The 23,970-nt window shown below is 61.8% G+C and overlaps 1 protein-coding gene across 3 annotated transcripts; it reads right to left on the bottom strand.

Annotated features, from left to right (window-relative positions):
• Positions 1 to 5,030: 5,030 nt before the first annotated feature.
• Positions 5,031 to 23,753, bottom strand: PSEN2 (presenilin 2). 3 transcript variants are annotated; one of them, XM_045587155.1, is made up of 12 exons: positions 23,671 to 23,753; positions 19,574 to 19,578; positions 17,285 to 17,440; positions 15,333 to 15,547; positions 14,857 to 14,998; positions 12,069 to 12,136; positions 10,285 to 10,505; positions 9,640 to 9,738; positions 8,433 to 8,516; positions 8,070 to 8,168; positions 6,495 to 6,613; positions 5,031 to 5,580 (listed from the first exon to the last, which is right to left on the bottom strand). In XM_045587155.1, the coding sequence occupies exons 3-12, from the start codon at positions 17,423 to 17,425 to the stop codon at positions 5,425 to 5,427; spliced, it is 1,344 nt and encodes a 447-aa protein (XP_045443111.1). In that variant the 5' UTR covers positions 17,426 to 17,440; positions 19,574 to 19,578; positions 23,671 to 23,753; the 3' UTR covers positions 5,031 to 5,424. The 3 variants fall into 3 exon arrangements, with proteins under 3 accessions (XP_045443111.1, XP_045443110.1, XP_036309568.1); XM_045587154.1 differs by having other exon boundaries at positions 8,070 to 8,171; XM_036453675.2 differs by lacking the exon at positions 19,574 to 19,578 and having other exon boundaries at positions 8,070 to 8,171; positions 17,285 to 17,443.
• Between the last annotated feature and the right edge of the window lie 217 nt (positions 23,754 to 23,970).

The following is a 23,970-nucleotide window of genomic DNA, read 5'->3' on the forward strand; positions in this document are numbered from 1 at the left end:
GGTACAGGAGGAGGACACCGTTATGCATAGCCCAGGACTAGGTTTTACCAAACAATTAGTCACACAGGTAACAGAAGTGGTGAGGCTGGTGAGAAACTGTGTCAACATGGTGCTGCTGTGGGGAGAGAGGGCAGAGAAAGAGGGGGAGAGGGAGAGAGAGAGAGAGGAAGGAAGGGAGGGAGAGAGGGAGGGAGGGAAAATGACTATCACACTTGAGCAAAAGCCGGCGGTAATCACAGGATGTTGAAGGTGTCACAGCAATGCCACAAGAGCTTTGAAAAACAGCTTTGTGGTCAAAGTTCCTGCAGGAGAAAATCATTGTGTTATTGTACATCTAAAATTTTCTATTCCCTAACCCCATCTAAAGAAATCTTATATTAGACTAGAGGCCCGGTGCACGAATCCATGCACCGGTGGGCTCCCTTGGCCTGGCTGGTGATTGGGGCCGATCAGGGCCATCTCCCACCTTGAACAGGGCCCAGGGCCAATTGGGGAGGGGCTGCAGGAGGTTGGTTGTGGGACCGCACTAATCACTAAGGGGCAGCTCCTGCATTGAGCGTCTGCTCCCTGTGGTCAGTGCACGTCATAGCAACTGGTTGACTGCTTGTTCAGTTGCTCGGTTGCTTAAGCTTTTATATATATAGATTTTAAAAAAAGGTATATTTTAGAGAAGGTATGATTTCCTAAAAACTCAATTACCACCGAAACCAGTTTGGCTCAGTGGACAGAGCATCGGCCTGCGGACTGAAAGGTCCCAGGTTCGATTCTGGTCAAGGGCATGTACCTTGGTTGCGGGCACATCCCCAGTAGGCGGTGTGCAGGAGGCAGCTGGTTGATGTTTCTCTCTCATCGATGTTTCTAACTCTCTAGGCCTCTCCTTCCTCTCTGTAAAAAATAAAAATAAATAAAAAGGCAGAGGTCGTTCTGAGTCACCTGGCCGCGAGGCCTCCTTTCCCGTTGCTGGATGTCCATGACCTGTTCTGGCACCAAGGAGGCCCGAGTTTGGAGCAAATGTCGCACGTGCCCTTCACCTCCATCTTCATGTGAGATGAGCTGGGCGGGAAGTGGTGACCTCTGCCCCTCTCGCGCCTGACCACTTGCTTGCATGAGAACTACAGGCCACTGGCAGCTGCGGACAGAGATAGGCTGGGCAGGTGGTTACGGTGGTGGTCACACCCCAGGCACAGAGCTTACCTTTGCCTTCAGCTAGTCCTGCCCGCTGTTCCTGTGCATCTGTCTTCACACTCCTTGGACAGAAGTTAAGAGAACACGTGATGCCGAAACGGGTGTGGCTCAGTGGACAGAGCCTCGGCCTGCGGACTGAAAGGTCCTGGGTTCGATTCCGGCCAAGGGCATGGACCTTGGTTGCGGGCACATCCCCAGTGGGGAGTGCGCAGGAGGCAGCTGGTCGATGTTTCTCTCTCATCGATGTTTCTAGCTCTCTATCCTTTTCCCTTCCTCTCTGTAAAAAAAAAATCAATAAAAATATATTTTTTTTTAAAAAAAAGAGAGAGAACACGTGAACTATCCTGCCATTCCATCTCTGCCTTGCTTTCTCCCACTTGCATGTAATCGTCCTGAAATCCCTCCTCAAGTCCCAGTGCGTTAGTGGAACTGCTCACCGTCATTCTCCAGAGCAGTGGAGACCTGGCTGCCGGCCGCTGCCCAGCTGGGCTGACAAGCTCTGATAAAAAGTATCTGGCCATTTCTTATGTCAGCACAGCGGAGAGCACAGGTACCGTCCCCCGACCACCATCAAACAGGAACAGACACGTCCAGGGTAGAGCAGCTGGCTTCCTGGGCACACAGTACTCCGTCCGCTGCTGGCGGATCCCTGAACCTGGGCGAGGCCCGCAGGGTGGCCCCGGAGGAATCTGCCGCCCTCGTGTGGCCATCCTGGCTCACACAGGCAGACGGAGTCCCTAGGACAGGCCAAAGCTGGTAAGGACAGCTGAACTGCAAGCCTCCGGGCGAAAGCAGCAGCCTTCCTGGGGGCTGCCTCCCACCCTTTGGTCTCAGGACCCCTTTCCACGCAGAAAATTTGAGGCCCCAGGAGGTTGGGCTCCGTGGAGAGAGCGACGGTCGCGGACTGAAGGGTCCCAGGTTCGACTCTGGTCAAGGGCACGTACCTGCGTTGCAGGCAACCCATCAATGTGTCTCTCTCACATCGATGTTTCTGTGTCTCTCCCCTACCCTTCCACTCTCTCTTTAAAAATTAATGGAAAAATACCCTAAGGCGAGGATAAACAAACAAAATAAAATTATTGAGGGCCCCAAAGACTTTTGTTATGTGGACTGTCGTATATTTAAAAATATATATACAATATTTTATTGATTTTTTTTACAGAGAGGAAGGCAGAGAGAGGAATAGAGAGTTAGAAACATCGATGAGAGAAAAACATCAACCAGCTGCCTTTTGCACACCCCTTACTGGGGATGTGCCCAAAACCAATGTACATGTCCTTGACCGGAATCGAACCTGGGACCTTTCAGTCTGCAGACCGATGCTCTATCCACTGAGCCAAACCGGTACCGGCCGTCGTACAGTTTTTCATACCTGGGTACCTGGTGTGAATGAAGGCCCCCTCCATTTGCAGCGTGGCCCCCAGGGTCTGGAAGGTCAGCGTCCCCTCGGGTGCCCAGGCCTCAGGCACAGGCTCCCTGACCAGCCCCCTGCTGCTGTGGGGTTTCCCAGCGCAGTGCCCGTGGGTCTGACCTGTGCTTCTGGAAATGAAACATTCTTTCAGGGAGCCAGACCCCAAGACCTGGAGACAGTCTTCTCACTTCCGTATCTCCTCGCGGCCTGGAATACACGCTGATCTGTAAGTTCCCTGTCCAAATCCGTCCACTTCCTCCCAAGTTCGAAGCAGACTGCGCCCCGGAGTCTGTGGTGACAACGGAGTCCGCTCTGCACTGCCAGCCCCTCCACACGCTCAGAGCACAGGCCCCGGACCCCACGTGGGAAACAAAACTGGGTCCCTACTAGAAATAATACATAAAGTAAGTTTCAGGTGGATTAAAATCTTAACAAGAAAATTAAAGTTTTTAATAAATCTTTTTTTTAATATATATTTTATTGAGTTTTTTTACAGAGAGGAAGGGAGAGAGATAGAGAGCTAGAATCATCGATGACAGAGAAACATCAACCAGTTGCCTCTTGCACACCCTCCTCTTGCACACCCTCTACCGGGGATGTGCCCGCAACCAAGGTACATGCCCTCGACCGGAATCGAACCTGGGACCTTTCAGTCCGCAGGCCGACGCTCTATCCACTGAGCCAAACCGGTTTCGGCAGAAAATTAAAGTTTTAGCTTTTAGAAAGCATCGAGGGTTGTGAGATCTCTTAAAGGAGACTCGAAGGCACAGCGTACAGGTGAGGGGCTGACACACGGAACAACGCTAACGTTTAGAAATCACCGTGGCACCGTAAGACCCCTACGGGAGGGGAGACAAGCCACAGCCGGGAGAATATCCGAAACGGACCTAATTGGCCAGAGATTAGCATTGCTCCAGAGTATGTATCTTAAGAGGCCTAAATATCTATACTAGTGACAGGATAATATGCTAATTTGCTGGACATCCTTCTGGACAAAGCCATGGTGGCAGGGCTGAGGCAGAAGCAGTTAGGGGCAATCAGGCCAGGAGGGGAGGGCAGGTGGGGGTGATCACACGGCGGAGGGAGAGGGGGGTAGCTGGGGGTGAGTAGACCGGCAGGAGGGGGGCAACTGGGGGCAAATAGGCTGGCAGGCACAGTGCTTAGGGTATTCGGTCTTCTCACATTTACTTATTGTTTCCCATCTCAACACGTACCATAACCCTTCATTATGGGACCACCATCTCCCTCCCTCACGGCCCAGCTGCTTCGGACGGGCCCTGCCTTCTGCTCCACCCCCGAGGGCACCTGTCGGCCTCTCAGAGGACCTCTGGGAGCCTAACAACCCAAACTCGGTCAGGTCTCCTTCGAGCCCGCGCTGCAGCCTCTCCCCGATACACGTGGCCCATCGAGTGAGCGTCTGTGCTTCTTCCCCTCACCTCCTGGGAGCTTCACGCCAGGGACCAGCCCCACCTCCTGAGAGCGCCCTGCGCTGGATGCCGCCCCCTGGGTCACAGCCCCTCACAGCCCAGCTTCCTGCTGCAGGCCCGGGAATGCCACCTCCGGCCCAGGGCAGAGAAGGCTCCCATCAGACGTCAGAACACATAGTTCCTATCCCTCTCGCGGCCAGCAGCCAGCTCTCAGCGCGCATTGTTTCTGGGACAAGGACACAGAGTCTGACCGGAGCACACACAGCGCCTGCGTTTCCGCAGGGCCTAACCGCCGTGGGGGGCCTGACCGCCGTGGGCGCCCTGGGGCCTGACCGCCGTGGGCGCCCTGGGGCCTGATCGCCGTGGGGGGCCTGACCGCCGCGGGCGCCCGGGGGCCTGACCGCCGTGGGCACAGGGCTGCCCTGTGCAGCTCCGAGGTCCTCGCAACCGTGAACCCTTTAGAGAAAGGAGAGCAACCTCTACCCCACCCGGTCCCAGGCGCACGCTGGCCCTCACCCCACTGCGCGCTGGTACCGAGGACACTGCCTTGCAGGTTTCCGGCGACAGGCACGGTGGAAGCCAGCGCAAGGCCCGGGCTCGGCGCTGGCAGCTGGCACAGCTCTGAGCTGCTGGCCCCCGGCCTCAGGCACTCTGCACACCTTTGCTCAGGGAACTTTCTAGTTAAAGAAACGACTGCAGAGATGGAGGTGGAGGTGGGGGGTAAGTCTCTCTCTCTTTTTAATGTTTTTATTGATTTCAGAGAGAGGGGGAGGGAGAGAGAGAAACGTCAACAATAGAAACGTCGGCGGCCTCCTGCGGAATGAGCCACACACCCAGGCGTGGGCCCCGAGGGACAGAACGAGGCTGGTTCACAGGGACGCTCAGCCAGAGCCCCCGGCCGGCCCGTCTCTCCTCCATAACACGGGTCTCCTTCCTGTGCCAGACGGGGCCCCAGGAGCGGCCGCGAGGGGCGGGGACGGGGCCCACGCTGACGAACAGACCACAGACACTCCACCAGGATTATTTTATTGAGGTTAACATTAAGCCACTTCCCAGCGGAACTGCTGCACCACGATTAGGTCTTGGTTTCTAAGGTAACAAAACGACGACGTCCCGGACGAGCAGAGAAGCGGGCCTTTCCTTCGCCGCAGGGCAGGTGCCGGTCCGCCCTGCGGGGGCCGGGCCTGCTGCGTATGCGCCTTCCTTCCAGCCGCCTCCTTTCCCGTCGCCGCCCGGCCGTCTTGAGCTCGGGAAGGCTGATCTCGGCCTGGTGGCTGAACGAGCACGGAGAGGGGTTCTCCATGGAGGGAACACGGTGCTCCATTCTCGTCTACGTTCCCTCGGGAACGAAGCCCTGCGGAGACGGCACTGGGTGTGGGCTGCACGGCGGCGGCCGTGGCCTCAGATGTGGAGCTGGTGCGAGGCCAGCGTGTCCATGAAGGGCCGCACCAGGTTGTCGGTGGAGAAATAGAAGATGAGGCCGAAGGCGATGGAGATGGGCAGGGCGGGCAGCGCCTTCTTGAACACGGCGAGCAGCAGGAGGGTCAGGCACAGGCCCTGCGGACACGGGGGAGGAAGGGGGTCAGTTAGACGGCCCGGCCTGGGCGCAGGGCTTGTCAAGGACACGCACAGCCTCCCGGGTCCTCCTGACAGCTGAGGCGGAGGGCAGTTCCCCGAAACTCCCTGCTCAGTGGGCGATCCCCAAAGTGGCTCCTGACTATGGCGCTGCCGCCAGACCACCTGCCGCCTGCTCACAGCAGGGACACAACAGGAGGACAGCAGGCGCCACTCGGGACACAAGTTTCTAGAATCCGATGGGCTCGACTGAGTGCTGGCACCGCGGGAATCAGAGATGGCGTGTGCCTCCCCCTCGGTGCTGCCCTGCCTGTCCCGCCTGGCAGATGCAGGCACGGTCGGGGTGGGGGTGGGGGGGGAGGCAGAGCCAGCGTCGGGGTGTCAGGTCCCCTGGGCAGGGGGCAGAGGTCCAGCACCCTCCCTGATACTCTGTGGACACAAACCCCCAGAGAACTGGACCTGAGCCGTAATAAGCCGCGTGGTTTTGGGGTTCGCCCCTCAGAGCCTCCGCCCTGAGATGCAGCCATCATAGCCCGTCTGGCCACCCTAAGTGACTACAGGAACCTGATGGCGTGGTGTCGGGGTGGCACAGAGGGAACGCACCCGCCCTGGAGTCAGAGACCAGAGCTCATGGCGTGGACGCCCAGGCTGGGCCGTGTCCTCTGCCAGGACACTCAGGTCCTGACCCCTGACCCAGCGCCCAGCTCCTGTGCCCCCTGCGCGCCTGCTCAGCAGCATCCGTGCCCCGCCCCCCCCCGCTGCCCCCCTGCCCCGCCCCCCGCACTGCCCTGCGTCTCATGGACGCCCAGAGCCTGTGCCCCTCGGTCTGTGCTGAGGGTCTCGGGAACCCTGCGGGCCTCCAGGGCCCACGGCCCGAGCCCCGGGAAGACACTCACGATGAGGATGGCCACGAAGCAGGCCAGCGTGGTGTTCCAGTCGCCGCTGCCTGTGGCTGCCGCCTTGCCCACCAGCACGCTGTAGAAGATGAAGTCTCCGAGGCCCAGCTTCACGCCCCCTGTGCGGGCAAGACAGAGGCCGTCGTCCCCGAGGCCGCAGCCAGACGCCGGGACCCGGAGAGGCCGGGGGCTCAGGCCGGCTGCGCGGAAGAGACGCAGCCAGCGGGAAAAGGGGGACCCGGGCCGGGCGGCCTGCAGGCTGGGCTGCGAAAAGCTGGCGTGTCTGAGAACTCAGGCAAAACAAAAAGCCCTGGTGCTTGGCACTTTCTTAGAAAAGTATCAAATACAACGCACTGTCCAGGTGGGAGGGAGGCCGCGTGCCTATCTCAGTGCTGCGTCCGAATTACAAGGCCCTTCGGGAGCTCACTTCACTGCGTGTGAGAGCACGCACACGCCTAGCGGTCCTCGGCAGACCGTCCCTAAACACGGGGAACGTGCTGCAGGCAGCCCACCCCTCACGGAAAAGCGAAGGAGAGCTTCTGGGCTGCTTTCGCGTTGGCTCTTACACCACTGCCCCTGGACACACAGGACAATGTCTTCACACAGACGGTGAGAATCTGTATCTACATGTAAAAGCCTAATAAGCCCCTCAGGAGTTCAACCGACCGGAGTTCAATCGCTTGCTATAACGTGTGCTGACCACCAGGGGGCGGCACAGAATGAAGGAAGGCCCTGGCCCTGGCCAGCAGCCAATAGCTGGGGAAGGGAGGCCCCAGGCAGCAGCCGACCACCACTAGGGACCATAAGCATGCATGAATTTCGTGCACAGGGCCTCTAGTGCTTCTGTAATAAACTCGAGTCGAACTGCATCGAAGGGAACTGCTGGCCTCCTCTGCCCAACACCCTCCCATGCCCTCTCCCGAACCACGCCCTCCTTCCCCCCTCCCCCCTCCCCCACCCTCCCCGCCCTCCTCCCCCACCACGCCCTCCTCCCCCACCACGCCCTCTTCCCCCCACCACCCCCTCCTCCCCCAACCACGCCCTCCTCCCCCACCCTCCCCGCCCTCCTCCCACCACCACGCCTTCCTCCCCCACCCTCCCCGCCCTCCTCCCCCCCCATGCCCTCCTCCCCCACCCTCCCCGCCCTCCTCCCCCACCACGCCTTCCTCCCCCCCCCTCCCCCCCCCCACGCCCTCCTCCCCTCCAGGCTCCAAACAGGTGGCTCTCCACCTGGTCAGGGCAGGGTCTGTCCTCACTGAGCTGAACCTGGGAGCTCAGCAGTCACTCTCAGTCTCCCTCTCTGACCCCCAACCCCTGGTGCCCATCCCGTGTTCTCCTGCACAGCTCCCCGCCCCCTCTGAGCCGGGCCCTGCACGGAGCAGGCAGGCACAGGCCGGGGCTCGGTGACCGGGGTCCAACACCTGCTTCAGCCGGAGGGAAAGCCGCAGCCTGCCAACAGGACCCATTCTCGCGGTTTCTCCTGGACGCCTGCCAGGCCACCCCTCACAGCCTCCTCCCGGACTCCCCAGCTCCCCCGCCCGGGGCCCCCAGACCGTCTGGACACGGGTGCCTTACTTTCCTCCTCTTCCTCCAGCTCCTCCCCGGGGGAGCCAGGCAGGGGGGGCGCGAGGACTTCCGGGTACGAGGGCTCCCCCAAACTGTCACAGGAGTCTTCTTCTGGGTCCAGAGACCGGCACCCCGCGGGCGGGAGGGAGAGACGGACACTGGTCAGAGGCTTCTCCGGAGCTCGGTCCCTGCCCGCCCCCAGCCGGCGCCCCCATCCCCGGGCTACGTCAGAGGGAGGGGCTGGGCAGAGGACCGGAGGCCGCCCTCCCTCCATCCCCAAGGTGCCAGGGGGCTGGTCTTCCCTTCTGCCCCCCGAGCGGGGAGCAGGGAGGGGCCGCCCCAGGGCCCTGGGCACCAGCCCCCAGCACTCACCCATCTCCGGGTCGTACGGGAGCTGAAGGGCCCCCTGAGAGGAGGGGTCCAGCTTGGCCATGCCCACCGTCCACACCATGGCGGCTGGGGAAGGAGAGGGGTTCACGCCTCAGGCGGGGCTGACGGGCTTCCGGGGCCTAGCGGCAGGGGCCCATCTGTGTCCCCAGAACCTCGCCATGGCCCCGGGCAGGAGGCCGCTGGGTGGGGAGGGGGTCGGTCCAGACTCCATGACCAGGTTCAGACAGACGACGTCTTTTCCTGTCTTTTCCCTCCTCACAGGAACAGTGGTAACAATACCAGCGACAGTTGGATGAACTAATGGTGTTTTTGTTTATTGTGTAGAGAACATGTAACACACTAAGCCAAAGCATCTTAGCCATCGTAAGTGTGCTGTGTGCCATGTGCCCCGTTAAGTCTATGCACATTGTTGTGGAGATCTCCCCGCTCCCAACTCGCAGCGCTGACTTCACCCCCGTGACCAAGCCCTGCCCCCCTTACCCCTGATCCCCCCCACCCTCGGTCCTTCCACCTCCTGTCTGCGAGTCTGACACCTCACACGCGTGGAATCTGCAGTATCGGTCTCGTGGTGACTGGCTTAATCTGCTTAGCATGTCCTCAGGTTCATGCGTGTAGCACACGTCAGAATGGCGTTCCTTTCTAAGGCTGAACAGTATCCTACTGTGTCACTGCCACGTTTGGTCTATCGGTCACCCATCAGCGACACCCGGCTGCTGCCAGCCCTTGGCTGCTGTGAACAATGCTGCTATGAACATGGCTGCGCGCGCGCGCGCACACACGCACACGCCCAAGACCTGCTTTCAGTCCTCTCGGGGCCCTGTCCAGAGGGGGCCGCCGCATCACACGGTACTAACCGTGTTCTCTGGCCGGAAACTCCCTCCTGGACTCCCGCCCAGCTCTCCAGCTGCATGTGCTGGGGCATCTCACACTCAGTATGCCCCCGCTGCTCCCCACAACTGCCAGTGCCACCTTCTTGTTGCTCAGGCCCCAAACACCGCCGTCACCCGTGACTGCCTCCTGTCACATCCCAGCCACCCGCAATCTTGCCAATTCTGCCTCTAAAAGGCTCCGGAGTCCAACCATGACCTAACGGCACTGCAGCTGGCCGGAGCCAAACCCCTCCTCCTCTCCTGGGCCTCTCTTCAGCCCCTAATCCAGACCCGCGTCAGGCGGGGGAGGGCGCACTCACAGGAGTAAATCAGCGCAGGAAATATGGGCTCGTTTCGCTCCTGGGCGGTCTCCACCAGCATCCGCAGCGGCCCCTTGGGGCAGAGCACAGCCATGAGATCTGCAAAAACAAAGTTAAAGGAGAGCTTTATCCCCAAGCACCCCAAAGAGAGGAGCCAGCCCCTAACACCAGCATGGGGGGGCCCCCACAGCCCGAGTGTGAGGCTCCAGGATGGGCCTGCGTCCTGTTACCCAACCCCCAACCCCAGCCCTGCCGCCCCCTGCCCGGGGGGAGTCCCCTGCCCTGGAGGAGCCTGCGGCCTGGGAGGCCGATCAGGAAGAGGCTGAGCCTGGAGCCCACTCCTCTGGGCCCTGAAACGGAAGGAGAACTGGGCACGGCCCCCACCCTGATGATAATAAGACCGTGGCTAAGGCTTCGGGTGCCCATTACAGATGCCGTGCACAATCCGTGCCCAGCGACTGGCAGCGCGTCGGTGTGCAGGCTCAGCAAACGTTTGCTATTAACAAACCGCGTCCACAGTCTGAGCCCACGCAGGAGAGTCTCGGGAGGGAGGCCCCGGCCGCGGGGAGGGACGTGTGCGGCAGCGAGGCTGGGCCCGCTGCTGACCCCTGCCGCCGCCAGGCTCTCCCGGGGGTGCCCACGCACCGTACACGGAGATGGCGCCCAGGATGACCCAGGCGGACCACTCGGGCAGGTACTTGATGAAGACCAGGGCCATGAGCGCGCTGATCATGATGAGGTAGGCCTGCTGCAGCACCAGCGGGCCCTTCCAGTGCACGCACACCATGCCCACCGCCCCGAAGTTCCACACCACCAGCAGCAGCGTGGGGTAGTCCATGGCCACGTTGTAGGTCTTGAGCACCTCCCTGCGGGGCCAAGGCAAGCCGGGCGGGCACTCAGCGGAGGCAGCCCCGACGGTGCCACCTCTCAGCCTCCGCCCCCGCCTGGGCTCCAGCTCTGGTCACTGACCAGCACCCCCGCCCACCCCCGAGAATGACTTCCGGAATGAGGGGGGACCGGGAATGACTTCCGGGATGAGGGGGGACCGCTGGCTCATGCTGGGCATGGCTCGCGTGGGCACAACCGGAGCCCCGACCCCAGACATTCCAGGAGGAGTGCACTCCCCGCTCCCTCCTGTCTGTGCCCCTCCCCGCTCCCTCCCGTCTCTGTGCCCCTCCCCGCTCCCTCCTGTCTGTGCCCCTCCCCGCTCCCTCCTGTCTGTGCCCCTCCCCGCTCCCTCCTGTCTCTGTGCCCCTCCCCGCTCCCTCCTGTCTGTGCCCCTCCCCGCTCCCTCCTGTCTGTGCCCCTCCCCGCTCCCTCCTGTCTCTGTGCCCCTCCCCGCTCCCTCCTGTCTGTGTCCCTCCCCGCTCCCTCCTGTCTCTGTGTCCCTCCCCGCTCCCTCCTGTCTCTGTGCCCCTCCCCGCTCCCTCCTGTCTCTGTGCCCCTCCCCGCTCCCTCCTGACTGTGCCCCTCCCCGCTCCCTCCTGTCTCTGTGCCCCGGGCCAGCCGGACATCCCAAACCAGGGGCAATGGAGACCCTTTGCCATGAACTAGGAGAACCAGGTCCCGCCCAAAGCTGAGAATGTAAACTCCAAGCGGGCTACCCTCCGTGGGCTCAGAGAGCCTCGTCCCTGATGGGTCTGATCGTTTGTTTTACCCTGTTTCCCCGAAAATAAGACAGTGTCTTATATTAATTTTTTTTCTCCCAAAGTTGTGCTAGGTCTTATTTTCAGGGGATGTCTTATCTTTCCATGCACTAGATCTTATTTTCGGGGAAACACAGTATTTATTTATTTTAATATATTTTATTGATTTTTTACAGAGAGGAAGAGAGAGGGATAGAGAGTTAGAAACATCAATGAGAGAGAACCATCGATCAGCTGCCTCTTGCACACTCCCTATTAGGGATGTGCCCGCAACCAAGGTACATGCCCTTGACCGGAATCGAACCCGGGACCTTTCAGTCCACACACTGACGCTCTATCCACTGAGCCAAACCGGTTTTGGCATCTGCTCATTTGTTTTAAATCAGGAACCACAACGAGACGACGTGTGGCCACCATGGAGACCACTCCTGCGTCAAAACAAGGCCTGCAGGCCGGCCAGTGCGGCTCGTGGCTGAGCACCGACCTATGACCAGGAGGCCACGGTTCGATTCCCGGTCAGGGCCCGGGCCCGGGTTTCAGGCTGGATCCCCAGAAGGGGCGTGCAGGAGGCCGCCGATCAATCATTCTCACCACCGATATTTCTATTTCTCGTTTCTGCTCCCTTCCTCTCTGAAATCAATAAAAATGTTTTTAAAAAGGTCTGTGGGAAGAGGGGCCGGCCTCGGAGCAGAGGCCCGAGGAGGGAGCGGAGCCCCAGGGCGCCTCCCCACCCAGTCCTCAGGCCGCTCGTGCCCGGGGACGGCTGCTCCCGCTGCCACTCACCCGAGGTAGATGTAGGTGAAGAGGAACAGCAGCATCAGCGAGGACATGATCAGCCAGCCGTGGATGAACTGGCAGAGAAGGGCAGCGTGAGCACAGGGCCCACCCCCGCAGCCTCGGCCCCGCTCTGACAGCCACCCCGAACCTCCGAACCTCTCCCTCAGGCTCCTCTGGAGGCCGGGGCAGGGGGGGGGGCATTTCCTGGGCAAACAGGGCACCACATTCAAGGTCTCTCTAGGTTGCTCCACAGGTGTATGGAGACCAAGTGCTTTCGGTCTGACCCTGGACCTGGATCCCCCCAAAGTGCACGCCGGGCACTGTCCGCGCCAGCAAAGCCTGCCCACGTGTGCTGCCTGCCAGGTGAGGCCACGAGGGACACGCCGATATGGTGACCGGTGGCGGCACGGGCTCCGAGGACACCAGCGCAGGCTGGTCCCCGGACGCCATGGGTGCCATGCAGAGGAGAGGGTGGACCGGCCCTTGAAGAGGCGTCTTCTGGACGGAGTGGACCAGGGAGCCCCTTCCCACCGGAGGGCTGCAAACACTCCTCTCCTTGCCGAGCTGGGGCGGGGGAGGAGGGGGCTGTTCCTAAGCCAGTCTTGGGCCCCGCACAGGGCACGGGCACAGGAACAGGGCTCAGGCACAGGGCACAGGGCTCAGGCACAGGGCATAGGGCACAGGACACAGGCATGGACATGGGCACAGGCACAGGGCACAGGGCTCAGAGCACAGGGCTCAGGCACAGGGCACAGGGCTCAGGCACAGGGCATAGGGCTCAGGCACAGGGGCACGGGCACAGGCCACGAGCACAGGGCACAGGGGCACGGGCACAGGCACAGGGCACAGGGGCACGAGCACAGGGCACAGGCACAGGCACAGGGCTCAGGGCACAGGCACAGGCACAGGGGCACGGGCACAGGCACAGGGCACAGGGTTCAGAGCACAGGGCTCAGGCAAAGGGCACAGGCATGGGCACAGGCCACGAGCACAGGGCACAGGGGCACGGGCACAGGCACAGGGCACAGGGGCACGAGCACAGGGCACAGGGCACAGGCACAGGCACAGGGCTCAGGGCACAGGCACAGGGGCACGGGCACAGGCACAGGGCACAGGGTTCAGAGCACAGGGCACAGGGCTCAGGGCACAGGGCTCAGGCACAGGGCACAGGCACAGGGCACAGGAACAGGGCACAGGGCACAGGGCTCAGGGCACAGGGCTCAGGCACAGGCACAGGCACGGGCACAGGTCACGGGCACAGGTCATGGGCACAGGGCACAGGCACAGGGCACAGGCACAGGGCACAGGGCACAGGGCACAGGCACACGGTTATGCTCCTTCCAGCCTCCACACCTGCAGACAGACCCAGCTCAGACCCGGCACCTCGGGCAAGACCTGGTTCCCAGGAGGGAGGTGTGCCTTGCTCAGGGCCTGGCTGCCTCTGGAAATGCCGACACTTTACCCTAGCCAAGCCCACTTGGTAAACCCCAGTGCACCGCCCAGGACTGCCCACCTGATGCCTCCGGACCACAGCCGCGCTGGCTTCCCAGCTGGGTCTCTGTGCGGGATCCTCTGCTCCGGACAAGCTGCCTCTCCCCTCTCCCACCGTCCGCCGCCTCCCCACCCAACCTACAGCTCGGCTCCCGTGCACAGGTCATTACTCATTGCTAAGCCTCAGCTCCGTGCACTTCCTGTCCGCTGCCCTTCACGCACGGGGAGGGGCATCTCTTCAGGCTGCGCTCCTCACCCCTCCGCCCGGCCCTCCTCACCCCTCCACGCCCAGCGGACAGTGCAGCCTGAGGGAGCGGTTTAGGTAGGTGCCTAGTTTAACTTCCTCCTGGTCCTCAGGGCGTCAGAGCTCTGAGAAGCCTGGCACCGAGTCTACAGACGAGGGCCTCTGGGGGCACCCGGGGGCAATGCCCAGGATGTGGGCCAGGGACTCTACCAGCCCGGGGCCACTCACAGCTGGGGGAGGGGGAGGGGCCTCCCACCCAGGCCTGGAGCCCCAGCACAGCATCTGCAGTCCCTGCCTAAAGGGGAACAGAGAGTAGAAGCAAGCCTGGAGGGGAAGCATGGGGCAACGGGAGCCTAACATAGAACACGCATGCCTTCGGAAGGAGAAGCAAACTAAATTACCCTTGAGTGGGAGAAGTGACATTCGAATGTTGCAAGGAGGGACTGATTCAGTGACATTGCGAGGAGGGGCTGATTCAGTGACATTGCGGGGAGGGGCTGATTCAGTGACATTGCGAGGAGGGGCTGATTCAGTGACATTGCGGGGAGGGGCTGATTCAGTGACATTGCGAGGAGGGGCTGATTCAGTGACATTGCGGGGAGGGGCTGATTCAGTGACATTGCGGGGAGGGGCTGATTCAGTGACATTGCGGGGAGGGGCTGATTCAGTGACATTGCGGGGAGGGGCTGATTCAGTGACATTGCGGGGAGGGGCTGATTCAGTGACATTGCGGGGAGGGGCTGATTCAGTGACATTGCGGGGAGGGGCTGATTCAGTGACACTGCGGGGAGGGGCTGATTCAGTGACATTGCGGGGAGGGGCTGATTCAGTGACATTGCGGGGAGGGGCTGATTCAGTGACACTGCGAGGAGGGGCTGATTCAGTGGGCAGAGCAGAGGATAACCCACGGCGGGGGCAGGAGAGCTGGTAAGAGCACCAACAATCAGTCTGTTGTGCAGGAAAAAGGAACTCTGGTTGTTTTTAGCCAACGGTTGCAGCCCAAGAGGTCCCGCGAGGGGGTGGTGGTGGTAGTGGGAGGGCGGTGAGCGGGCGGCTCACCTTGTAGCAGCGGTACTTGTAGAGCACGACCAGGAAGATGGTCATGACCACGATGACACTGAGCATGATGAGGGTGTTGAGCACGGAGTTGAGCAGGCGCTGGCCCACCGAGGGCGTGTCTTCGGTGAAGGGCGTGTAGATGCTGAGGAGAAGGCAGGGCTCAGGGCTCGGTGCCGTCCTGTGGGCCCCCAAGCCCTCCATCTCCCCCGAGGGAGCCTGGACGCCTGCCTGGGGGAGTGCTGTGGGCCATCCCACCTGCTGCCCTGCCTTCCAACCCATCGCCGGCCCCGCCCTCAGCCTGAGGACCAGGCCCAGACCAGGGGGCCCAGACCAGGGTGCCCAGACCAGGGGGCCCAGACCAGGGGCCCAGACCAGGGTGCGGACCCTGCGTCCCAGCTCCTTTCTGCCGCGGGCACGCAGCTGCGGTGCCATGGCCGGGTGGTCACCACCCGCCCCAGCCCGCCCCGGCCACTCACAGCTGCCCGCTCTTCTCCGTGTAGAAGCGCACGGACTTGATGGTGGCCACCACCACGACCATGCACAGCGTGACGGGCACGAAGAGCATGATCACGTGCTTCGCCCCGTACTTGAGGGTCAGCTCCTCCTCCAGGCCCGGCAGCCGCCCGGGCACCCCGCTGCAGACGTAGCGGTCAGGGTCCTCCTCCGGGTCCTCCCCGGGGTCCTGGCTTCCCTGTGGGAACACACGGTCAGGGCCACGGAGGCCCAGGTGGCCGACCACGCGGTGCCGGGCGTGGAGGAGGGAAGGAGGCGTGACGGCTGCTTCCCGAGGTGAGGGCAGCCACGGCCGCAGCACAGGTGCGGGGCTGGGAACGCCAGCACACCGAGTGTGTGTGACAGTGAGAGCTCAGAGTGTGAGCACAGCTGGAGCCGGCGTTCTCCACCACAAATGCAGAAGGGAGGCCATGGCAGCCAGAGGAGGGGTCCCAGACCCGGGCCTAATGGCCACTGGGTGGGGCACATCCACAGAGCTCTCTTGCTCAGCACAAGGCACATGGGCCGAAGCTCTATCCACTGAGCCAAACTGGCTAGGTTGAGCAAACATTTTTGGTTCACAAATCACAATCTAGAATGGTCAGCACACATAGGGATGGACTTTCTTGGATTATAAATAAGACACTGGGAATGTGCAGAGGGATAAATTACTTTGAATGTTTGCACCGCAAAATCAAGCATGCAAATTTGCAGCTCTGAACCAGAGCGGCTAACCGAGAGCCAGCGTCCGTCTGGGAGGTCCTGGGAGAGCAAAGGAGTGAGCAGCGGTGAAGGAGTGGGCAGCACGCCTGCCAGACGCAGGCACAAATGAATCCACAGAACTTCCGTTTTGGAATTGTGGCAACTCAGGGCCATGGGCTGCTCCGGTAATTACATAACAGCCAAAGCATGAGGCAAATGAAGCAAAAATAAAAAGCGACCACTGCTTCGGTAGGTGCTTCGCAGAGATTCCCATCTATTATATCGATAGATCCTCAGCTGAGAACAGAAGAAACTGTTCATGAACAAGAAGCGAAGTAACTAAAATGCACAAAAACTCCAGGAGCCGAGATGAAGCAACTCGCAAGGACAGGCTGAGGGGTGGCTGCGCGTGGCCTTGGGCTGTGAGATCTGGCAGGGGCACAGAGGACAGAGGACAGAAGAAATGAGCAGGGAGCGGGGCTGGCTGGAGAAAGAATCCTTTTCGCTCCCTGAAGCTGCCTAAGTACAGAATGGGGAAACAAAGGAGACTGTTTTCCCTGAGGGGGAGGGTAGCTTGGCTGGAGCCTCTCCTAGAACACTCCCACTTTGTGACCTTGTAACCTCCTGCCCCGTGGCTGCAGAGACCCCCCTTCCTGCACGAACTGGCTGTCCCCCTACATTTCCTGTGCTGAAATCGCCCCCCAGTGATGTGTCAGGAGGTGGGGGGGGGGGTCTCAGGGAGGGGACTGTCATGGGTGGGGCCTCCTGAGCAGCATCAGGGCCTCATAAAGGGCCCTCCACCCCGAGGACAGGCTGCCGAGGAGCTGGGAGGGGCCCTCCAGACACGGGGATGCTGGGCTTAGCCTCGGGGCAGGGAGGGTTAATTGGGCATCTGGGCCATTTCTGTGACCACAGCGGGAATGGAGTAAGACAGCCCCCGCAAAAGCCGAACACGACTCAGGACCGGCCCGCTGGCTCACACGCTGCCATCTGCCATCCTGGAGCCGGTCACCGCTCCCGCATCAAACTCACGCCCGCTCTCACCGGGAAGGAGGGTGAGGGCAGGGGCGGGCGGTCGCTCTAAAGCCCTCACAGCACCCGCCCAGCCACCGCCTGCCAGTCCTCACGTGCACCCCCCCCCCCCCCCCCCCCCCCCCCGGCACTGGGCACGCCGGCTCCCACCGGTCGGTACCGGGACCCGGCCATTCCAGGCCTCCCGCTGGCGGGAACCTACCCGCCGGGCGGCATCCTCTGCGTCCGCGGGGCCCTGCCTGCCGTCCGGGCAGGAGCGCGGCACCGGGCTCTCGGCCGACATCAGGGACGTCCGCTCGTTGCACGCGTCGTCCTCGCTGTCAGAGGCCATGAACGTGAGCATGGCCCGGCCGCTGGACGCCTGGGGAAGCAGACGCAGGAGACTCGCTGCCCGCCCTGGAGGACCGAGGGGAGGCGGCTCTGAGGCCTGGACACAGGCCCTGCCTCGCAGCAGCCCCCCGGACGGCGTGTCCAGTGACCGCTGTACAGCGCAGCCCCGCAGCCGCCACGGATGCTGTCACGCCGAGGGCACTGCCCAGGCCACGGGGAAGCACCCGCCGGGAGGCAGCCACGCCACCGGCAGCAGCGCACCCGCTCAAGCAACAAGCAGCTGCTGAGCACCTCTGGGTGCCAGCACTGTGCTGGGCTCGGGGTACAGAGATGGGTAAGACACACTCCATCCTTAAGAAAACAAACAAAACCACCCAACGTGACAGCTTCATGATGCAGCTGCTCCCCACGTGGTGCAGAAGCACCGAGGAGGGACTGCCCCTTCCAGAGAAGGCGACAGGGACTGATGGACGCAGCCTTTCCGGGGGGGGAGGGAGGCACAGGGAAGCCCAGGGCCTGCACTGCCCGCGGGGCGTGGTGGGAAGGGTCTCCCGCTCTCTCCGCCTCCAGGCAGCAGCACAGACAGACCAGCTCGGTGTTTGGGGATGTCAGTCTGGCCTCCGCCTGGAAAAGGAGGAGGAAGGGGCTCCCCAGAAGGCGTCAGCAGAGGATACAGTGAGGGGACAGGCCCAGGAGGGTCAGGACGGAAGCAGATCGGACCGGCTGTGGGCAGAACAGAGGAGAGTCTGGGGGGCCAGGCTGGAGGAAGACAGGGAAGGGAGATGGTCTCAGGGGAAGACGGAATTCAGTCCAGGTGCCCGAGTGTCTGTGGGTTAAAGGGAGAGCACCCAGGAGGGGCTGAGTGCGCGGAGGGAGATGCCAGTCATGAGTGAGAAGTGAGACCACGTGGGGTGAGCATGGGTGCGTGTGTGTGTGTGTGTGTGTGTGTGTTGGCGGGGGAGGTGTACAGCTGAGGCAGGGCCTATGGGAAGGCCCAGGCTGCTCACTGGCGAGGCAAACTGGGCTCATCCTGGCCAGGGGCCCAGGCCCTGCGCTCCGAGGAACGAGAAAGCCCCAGGTGGCTCTGCAGCGAGTGTCAGACCTCTCTGGGCTGCCTGCCTGGGAACCAGAGGCCCCATCCTGGGCCCAGCTCAGAACTGCAAGTGTCCAGGCACAGTATGCCTCCCCTCCATCGGCCTCCCCTCTCTCCCCTTTACCTCTCCTTCCCCCTCTCCACCTCTCTTCCCTGGGCCTTGCCTGTCCCTCCACCCCCTGGTGACACCCCCACTGCTCCGTGCTCTGTGCTTGGTGAACGGGGGCGGGGCAGAAGGAACGGGCCTTTCTCTGGAGTCCTGAGTCTGCTCGGAGCAGGGCGGGCAGAGGAGCAGCTTTCAGGCCCAGAAAGCTGCGGGGCCAGCAGAGTTCTCAGGCTGGGAAGGTCCCCAGGCCATGCCCACCGCGAAGGGGGGTGTGAAAAACCGGGACTCCGACACCCCTCAACACCCCTTGTACAAACCGGACCCACCTTTCTTTCTTTTTAAAAAATATGTTTGTGTTGCTTTTAGAGGGAGAGGAAGGAAGAGGGAGAGAAACATGGATAGGCCACTTCCTGCACGCCCCTTACTGGGGACAGGGCGGCTGGGAGGACTCTGCTCCCGGTCTCTGAAGCCCTTGGGGGGAGTCACCCCAAGCCTGCAGATAAACCGCCTCCTCTCGCACGCCTGTCCACCTCAGCAGCATGCGCATCCCCACGGAGGCTGGCTCACGGGCGGGGGGGGGGGGGGTGTGTGTGTGTGCCAAGCCTGCACCCACACAGCAGCCAGCGCTCCTTTCACGGTGGGCGGCAGGCGGCAGGACGGTGCAGGGGGCCATGGGTTGGGGAAGGGGTGTGCCCTGCAAGAGACTGACTGTTGTTCTGGAAACCGAAAGCTGCCTGGGATTAGGATGTAAAACCGACCATCCGACGTGGCCACTGCTCACCCGTCCGTCCATCAGCGGAATGGGACAGGAACGCGGAGCAGCAAACCGGGGCTCTGGCCCAGAGAATCCCCCAGCGCGCCCGTCAGCAGTTCCCGGTCGTCACCGAAACCCGGTGACCCGTTTCTCCAGCCTCCTTTCCGGTTCGCAGAAAGGGAAATGTTCGACCTTACAATTGAAGGCCAGTGCCTCGGCAGGAGACGGATTTAAAAATGCCACAGTGAGCCCCGGTGCCTCCTGGGAAAAGGAGGAGCTGCAGCCCAGGAGCCACTGGGCGTTCCTGCACGTCCCACAAGCGCGGGCTGCGGAGGTCTGGGTCCCGGACTCGGCATCGGTCCGTTTGCTCGTCTGCAGCCCGGCAGACGGGCCCCTCTCCGGGGTCACACTCACAGGGGTTCCCAGTCTCCCTGATACTGGGGAAGGGTTTGCTAAGGTAGGAAATTCCCTTGGAAATCTCTGCAGCTTCCCTGCCATCTGTGTCCCGGCCTCTGGGCTGGGTCCCAGGCCACGTGAACCTTTTGTCAGACAAAGGGCACGTCCATGGCACCTCTGTCAGAGCCAGCAAGCATCTAACGGCCACGAGTCGCACCCTATTTTACGGAAGCCCAGCGGGACATAGAAGTCCCAAGGCCAAGAGCCCGTTACAATTCAGGTCCCCTCCTGCCAGGGAGGAGCTCTCCCTGCCCTGACCTGTGAGGGGCACACGGGGGGGGGGGGGCGCGGAGGGGGGCAGGGCCACGTTCACACCGTGTGGCTCTCCGCGCACACACCCACCTTTACCCGGCAGGGCCTTTTCCACGGGCACCTATGTGTCCTGTCTTTAACACACAGCTTCTCCGACACCGACAAGAGGCCAGTGAACTGTAAATACTCACAGATCACCTGCTACCTTGCAAACCCGGGTCTCTCTCCTGGCCCCACCTCCCAAGCCCTGCCTAGGAGCTCCTACCCCCCACCCCCCCTTCTCCCTCTGGTCTTAGTGCTCCACGTGGGGCGTCAACATGGGCGTGGCACAGGGACGGGGAGTGAGGGCGGGCACTGCTTCTCTGGGGCCATCAGAAGGGGGGTTGGAAAGGGGCTGTGGCGCTGGTGAGATAATGGATGGTCTACACACCATCAAATCCGGTTTTCTAAGAACGCTCACGCAGGGAGAATCCTGAAGGCATCACGTTCGCAGGAAAAACAGGTCCCATGGCTTCATCTCGTTTCCTACCGCTAATACCTTAACGGTGACTGGACACGGCTGTGCGCGGAATGCTACAGGGAAATGCCTGTGACTGGCTGTCAGCCCTGGATTGAGGGCTAAGGGGCTTTTACAACGTATTGCCTGAATTTTCTGGAATGCACACATATTACTTTTATTTTTAAAAAGTCAGCGGGAAGGGGAGCACCCTTTCCATTTTTCTCCCGTGTTCCAGAAGACGACAGCAATCCATGCTCCCAGGCAACGAGGAGGCGGGGGGAAACTGACTCCTGCCCTGACATCTGTCTTGACTAAGGTCTGACGTGAAATTCCTCCTTTTTTCAGATTTTAACAAGGCACCCTGACCGCTTCCGGGATCTGCAGCCCAACACTGGTGACACCAGGCCTGGAGCCCAGGCCAGCCCCACAGCCCGAGGTGAGGAGAGCCTCCGGCCTGGGGGTGGCAGCGAGCCAGCCTGGAGCCCTAACTCTCCTCCCCAGCCCCTCCCCCAGCTGCTGGAGCCTGAGAACAGGTGGAAATAGTCGCAAAAATGTGTGTCCTAAGTCAGAACAACAGCTGAGCACCAGCCAAAGATGTCTTCAGTAGAAACACACATGTGACTTTGGTTTCTTTTTTAAAAGTTTATACATATATATATGTGTGTGTGTGTGTGTGTGTATATATATATATAATATATCTTTATTGATTTCAGAGAGGAGGGGAGAGAGAGAGAGAAACATCAGTGAGGAGAATCATTGATTGGCTGCCTCCTGCATGCCCCACACTGTGGATGGAGCCTGCAACCTGGGTGTCTGCCCTTCACTAGATTCGAACCCGGGACCCTTCTGTCCATAGGCCGACACTCTATCCACTGAGCCAGGACACACACACACACACACACTCTATCCACTGAGCCAGGACACACACACACACACACACACACACACACTCTCCCTCTCTCTCTCTCTCTCTATATATATATATATATTCCCCCCCCCCCAATATACTTTGATTTTTTACAGAAAAGAAGAGAGAGGGATAGAGAGTTAGAAACATTGATGAGAGAGAATCATCAATCAGCTGCCTCCACATACCCTACTGGGGGTGTGCCCGCAACCAAGGTACATGCCCCTGACCAGAATCAAACCTGGGACCTTTCAGTCCACAGGCCGACGCTCTATCCACTGAGCCAAACCGGTTTCGGCTATATATATATATTTTTTTAATTTATTTTTTGCTGTGTCAGGTAGTCAGGAGACCACACAGATTTTCCAGGCAGGAGGGCACGGACACGGGAGGGGAAGGATGTGGGAAACCTCTTTCCCAAACGCTCCAAAGATTAAGAAGCCACATCATAGGGAGAGTCGCTCAGCTCCCTGAGTCTCGGTTTCCCCTGGAGAAGGGTAAAAATCATGGCTACTATGGAATAGTTGAAGTTCTTAAGATAATTGTGAACTCCTGTACAAAACGGCTTTTCATTGAATAGGACCGACTCATAAAGTAAGGTATGTTATGTCATGGTCGTCATCAGTAACTCGGAGAGACAGATGTCAAGATGCGTAGGGAGCGCGCATTGGGCAAACCCTGCTGGCACCGGGGCCTGGGGAGCAGCCAGAGGCGCCGAGGGCTTGGTGACAGGTGTGGCACCTGCATTGGGCCTCCGGGCACCTGCGAGTGGCAGCCTGCTCGGCCCTGTCCTCCACCTTCTCGGTCAGGAACACTCATCCCCAAACATACCCTCCAGGCCTGCGCTGGCACCCCAACACCGAAAGATCCAGAACGCTGCCTAAAAGCCGGAAACAGCCTCCATTCCACTCTGCGGGTCCTGGGAGCCCCCTTGGCCAGCCTGCCCGCCTGAGGGGTGGCGGAGGCTGCAGCCAGGATCCCCGCCCGGTCACCAGCTGGGCCCCAGACACAGCTGCTGACAGGTTTCCCACGCCCACACAGCCCGGTTCTCGCCGAGGGAACCCGGGGCTCACACACCTGCAGAGACTTATCCAGAGCCCGTGATTCCTGCCCAAGGCCTTGGCTGCCAGCCTGGGAGGCTCAGGTGTCTGCAGAGGGAGCGGACCGCAGGGCCTCCGAGCGGCAGCAGGTCCGCCGGGCCAGGTCACCCGCACGCACGCGGGCCTCGGCAGCCCAGGATGCCCATCGGAGTGCAGCTGGCTCCGCAGGGTTCGGTGGGTGCTCCCCGCTGCCCACGTGCACACGGCTGCAGCGAGCACCACACCAGCGCATCGCTCTCACAGGGGCCACCGTTAGGTCAGCAGGCAGGAGCCTGCCACCAGCTGCCCACGGCTGAGCGATGGCTCCAGGCTGGGCCGCAGGACGAGAGGCCAGGACGGGGCCTGGCTCTGCGGTTCCTGTCTGGGCGCCTGGACAGTCGGTTCAGCTCTGCGGGTTGAGTTTCTGCATTAACAATTCGGGCTGGAGACTGGCTACTGTGTCCGGTTCCTCCGGCGTCAAATGCTGGATCCCGGGCGCCTCCCACCGCTGTGAGCGCCGATAACAGCCCCACACCGTCGGGCACAGTCGCTGGCTCCGGGCCCCGACCTCACACACACCCGGGAAGGCTCATCTCCCTCCTGTCTCCCCCCCATCTCCCTCCGGTCTCCCCCCGCCCCTGCCACGCAGCGCCGGCGCCGGTGCCGGGGCCACAGGCCTGAACGCAGGAGACCCGCCGGAGGTTCAAGAACAAACGCCCCGACCACAAGCCTCCGAGCCCACGTGCACGGCCCCTTTAAATGCTCCGGCCCTTTAACCTCAGCAGGGGCCGGCGGCGGAGACCCCGCCCGGCGGAAGGCCCAGCCTGGGGGCCCCGCCCGCGCCCCTTCAGCCGCCAGTTCCCGGCCAGCCCCCGCGGAGGCTGCCCCGGCGCCCTGCCCTCTGCCGCCCCCGCGCCGGCCGCGGAGGCCCGGACCGCGGCGCGCGCAGCGTCCGCCGCCCCGGAACTGGGGAAGGGACCGCGAGCGGCCGCGGCGAGGGGCGCGCGGAGGGCAGGGCTCGGCCCGCGGGTCGCGGCTCCACTAGGGGCCTCTGGGCCGCGGAGGACTGGGCCTCGTCCGCTAGCCCCGGCCCCGCCCGCCGGCCGGCTCACCTGCTCCGCCGCGACGCTCCGGCGGTGTTGACGCGGCTGGCTCTGCGCCCGGCCAGGCCCGGCGGCCGCAGGACGTCGCCCCGCCCCGCACAGACCACGCCTCCTGGCCCAGGCCCTTCCTCCGCTCAGGCCACGCCCCTCCCGCTCAGACCACGCCTCCCGGCCCAGGCCCTACCCCGCTCCGCTCAGATCACGCCCCCCTGCTCAGACCACGCCTCCCGGCCCAGGCTCTACCCCGTTCCGCTCAGACCACGCCCCCCTGCTCAGACCACGCCTCCCGGCCCAGGCTCTATCCCGCTC

This window comes from Pipistrellus kuhlii, unplaced genomic scaffold (genome assembly GCF_014108245.1).
Source record: "Pipistrellus kuhlii isolate mPipKuh1 unplaced genomic scaffold, mPipKuh1.p scaffold_m20_p_25, whole genome shotgun sequence".
Lineage (NCBI taxonomy): Eukaryota > Metazoa > Chordata > Mammalia > Chiroptera > Vespertilionidae > Pipistrellus > Pipistrellus kuhlii.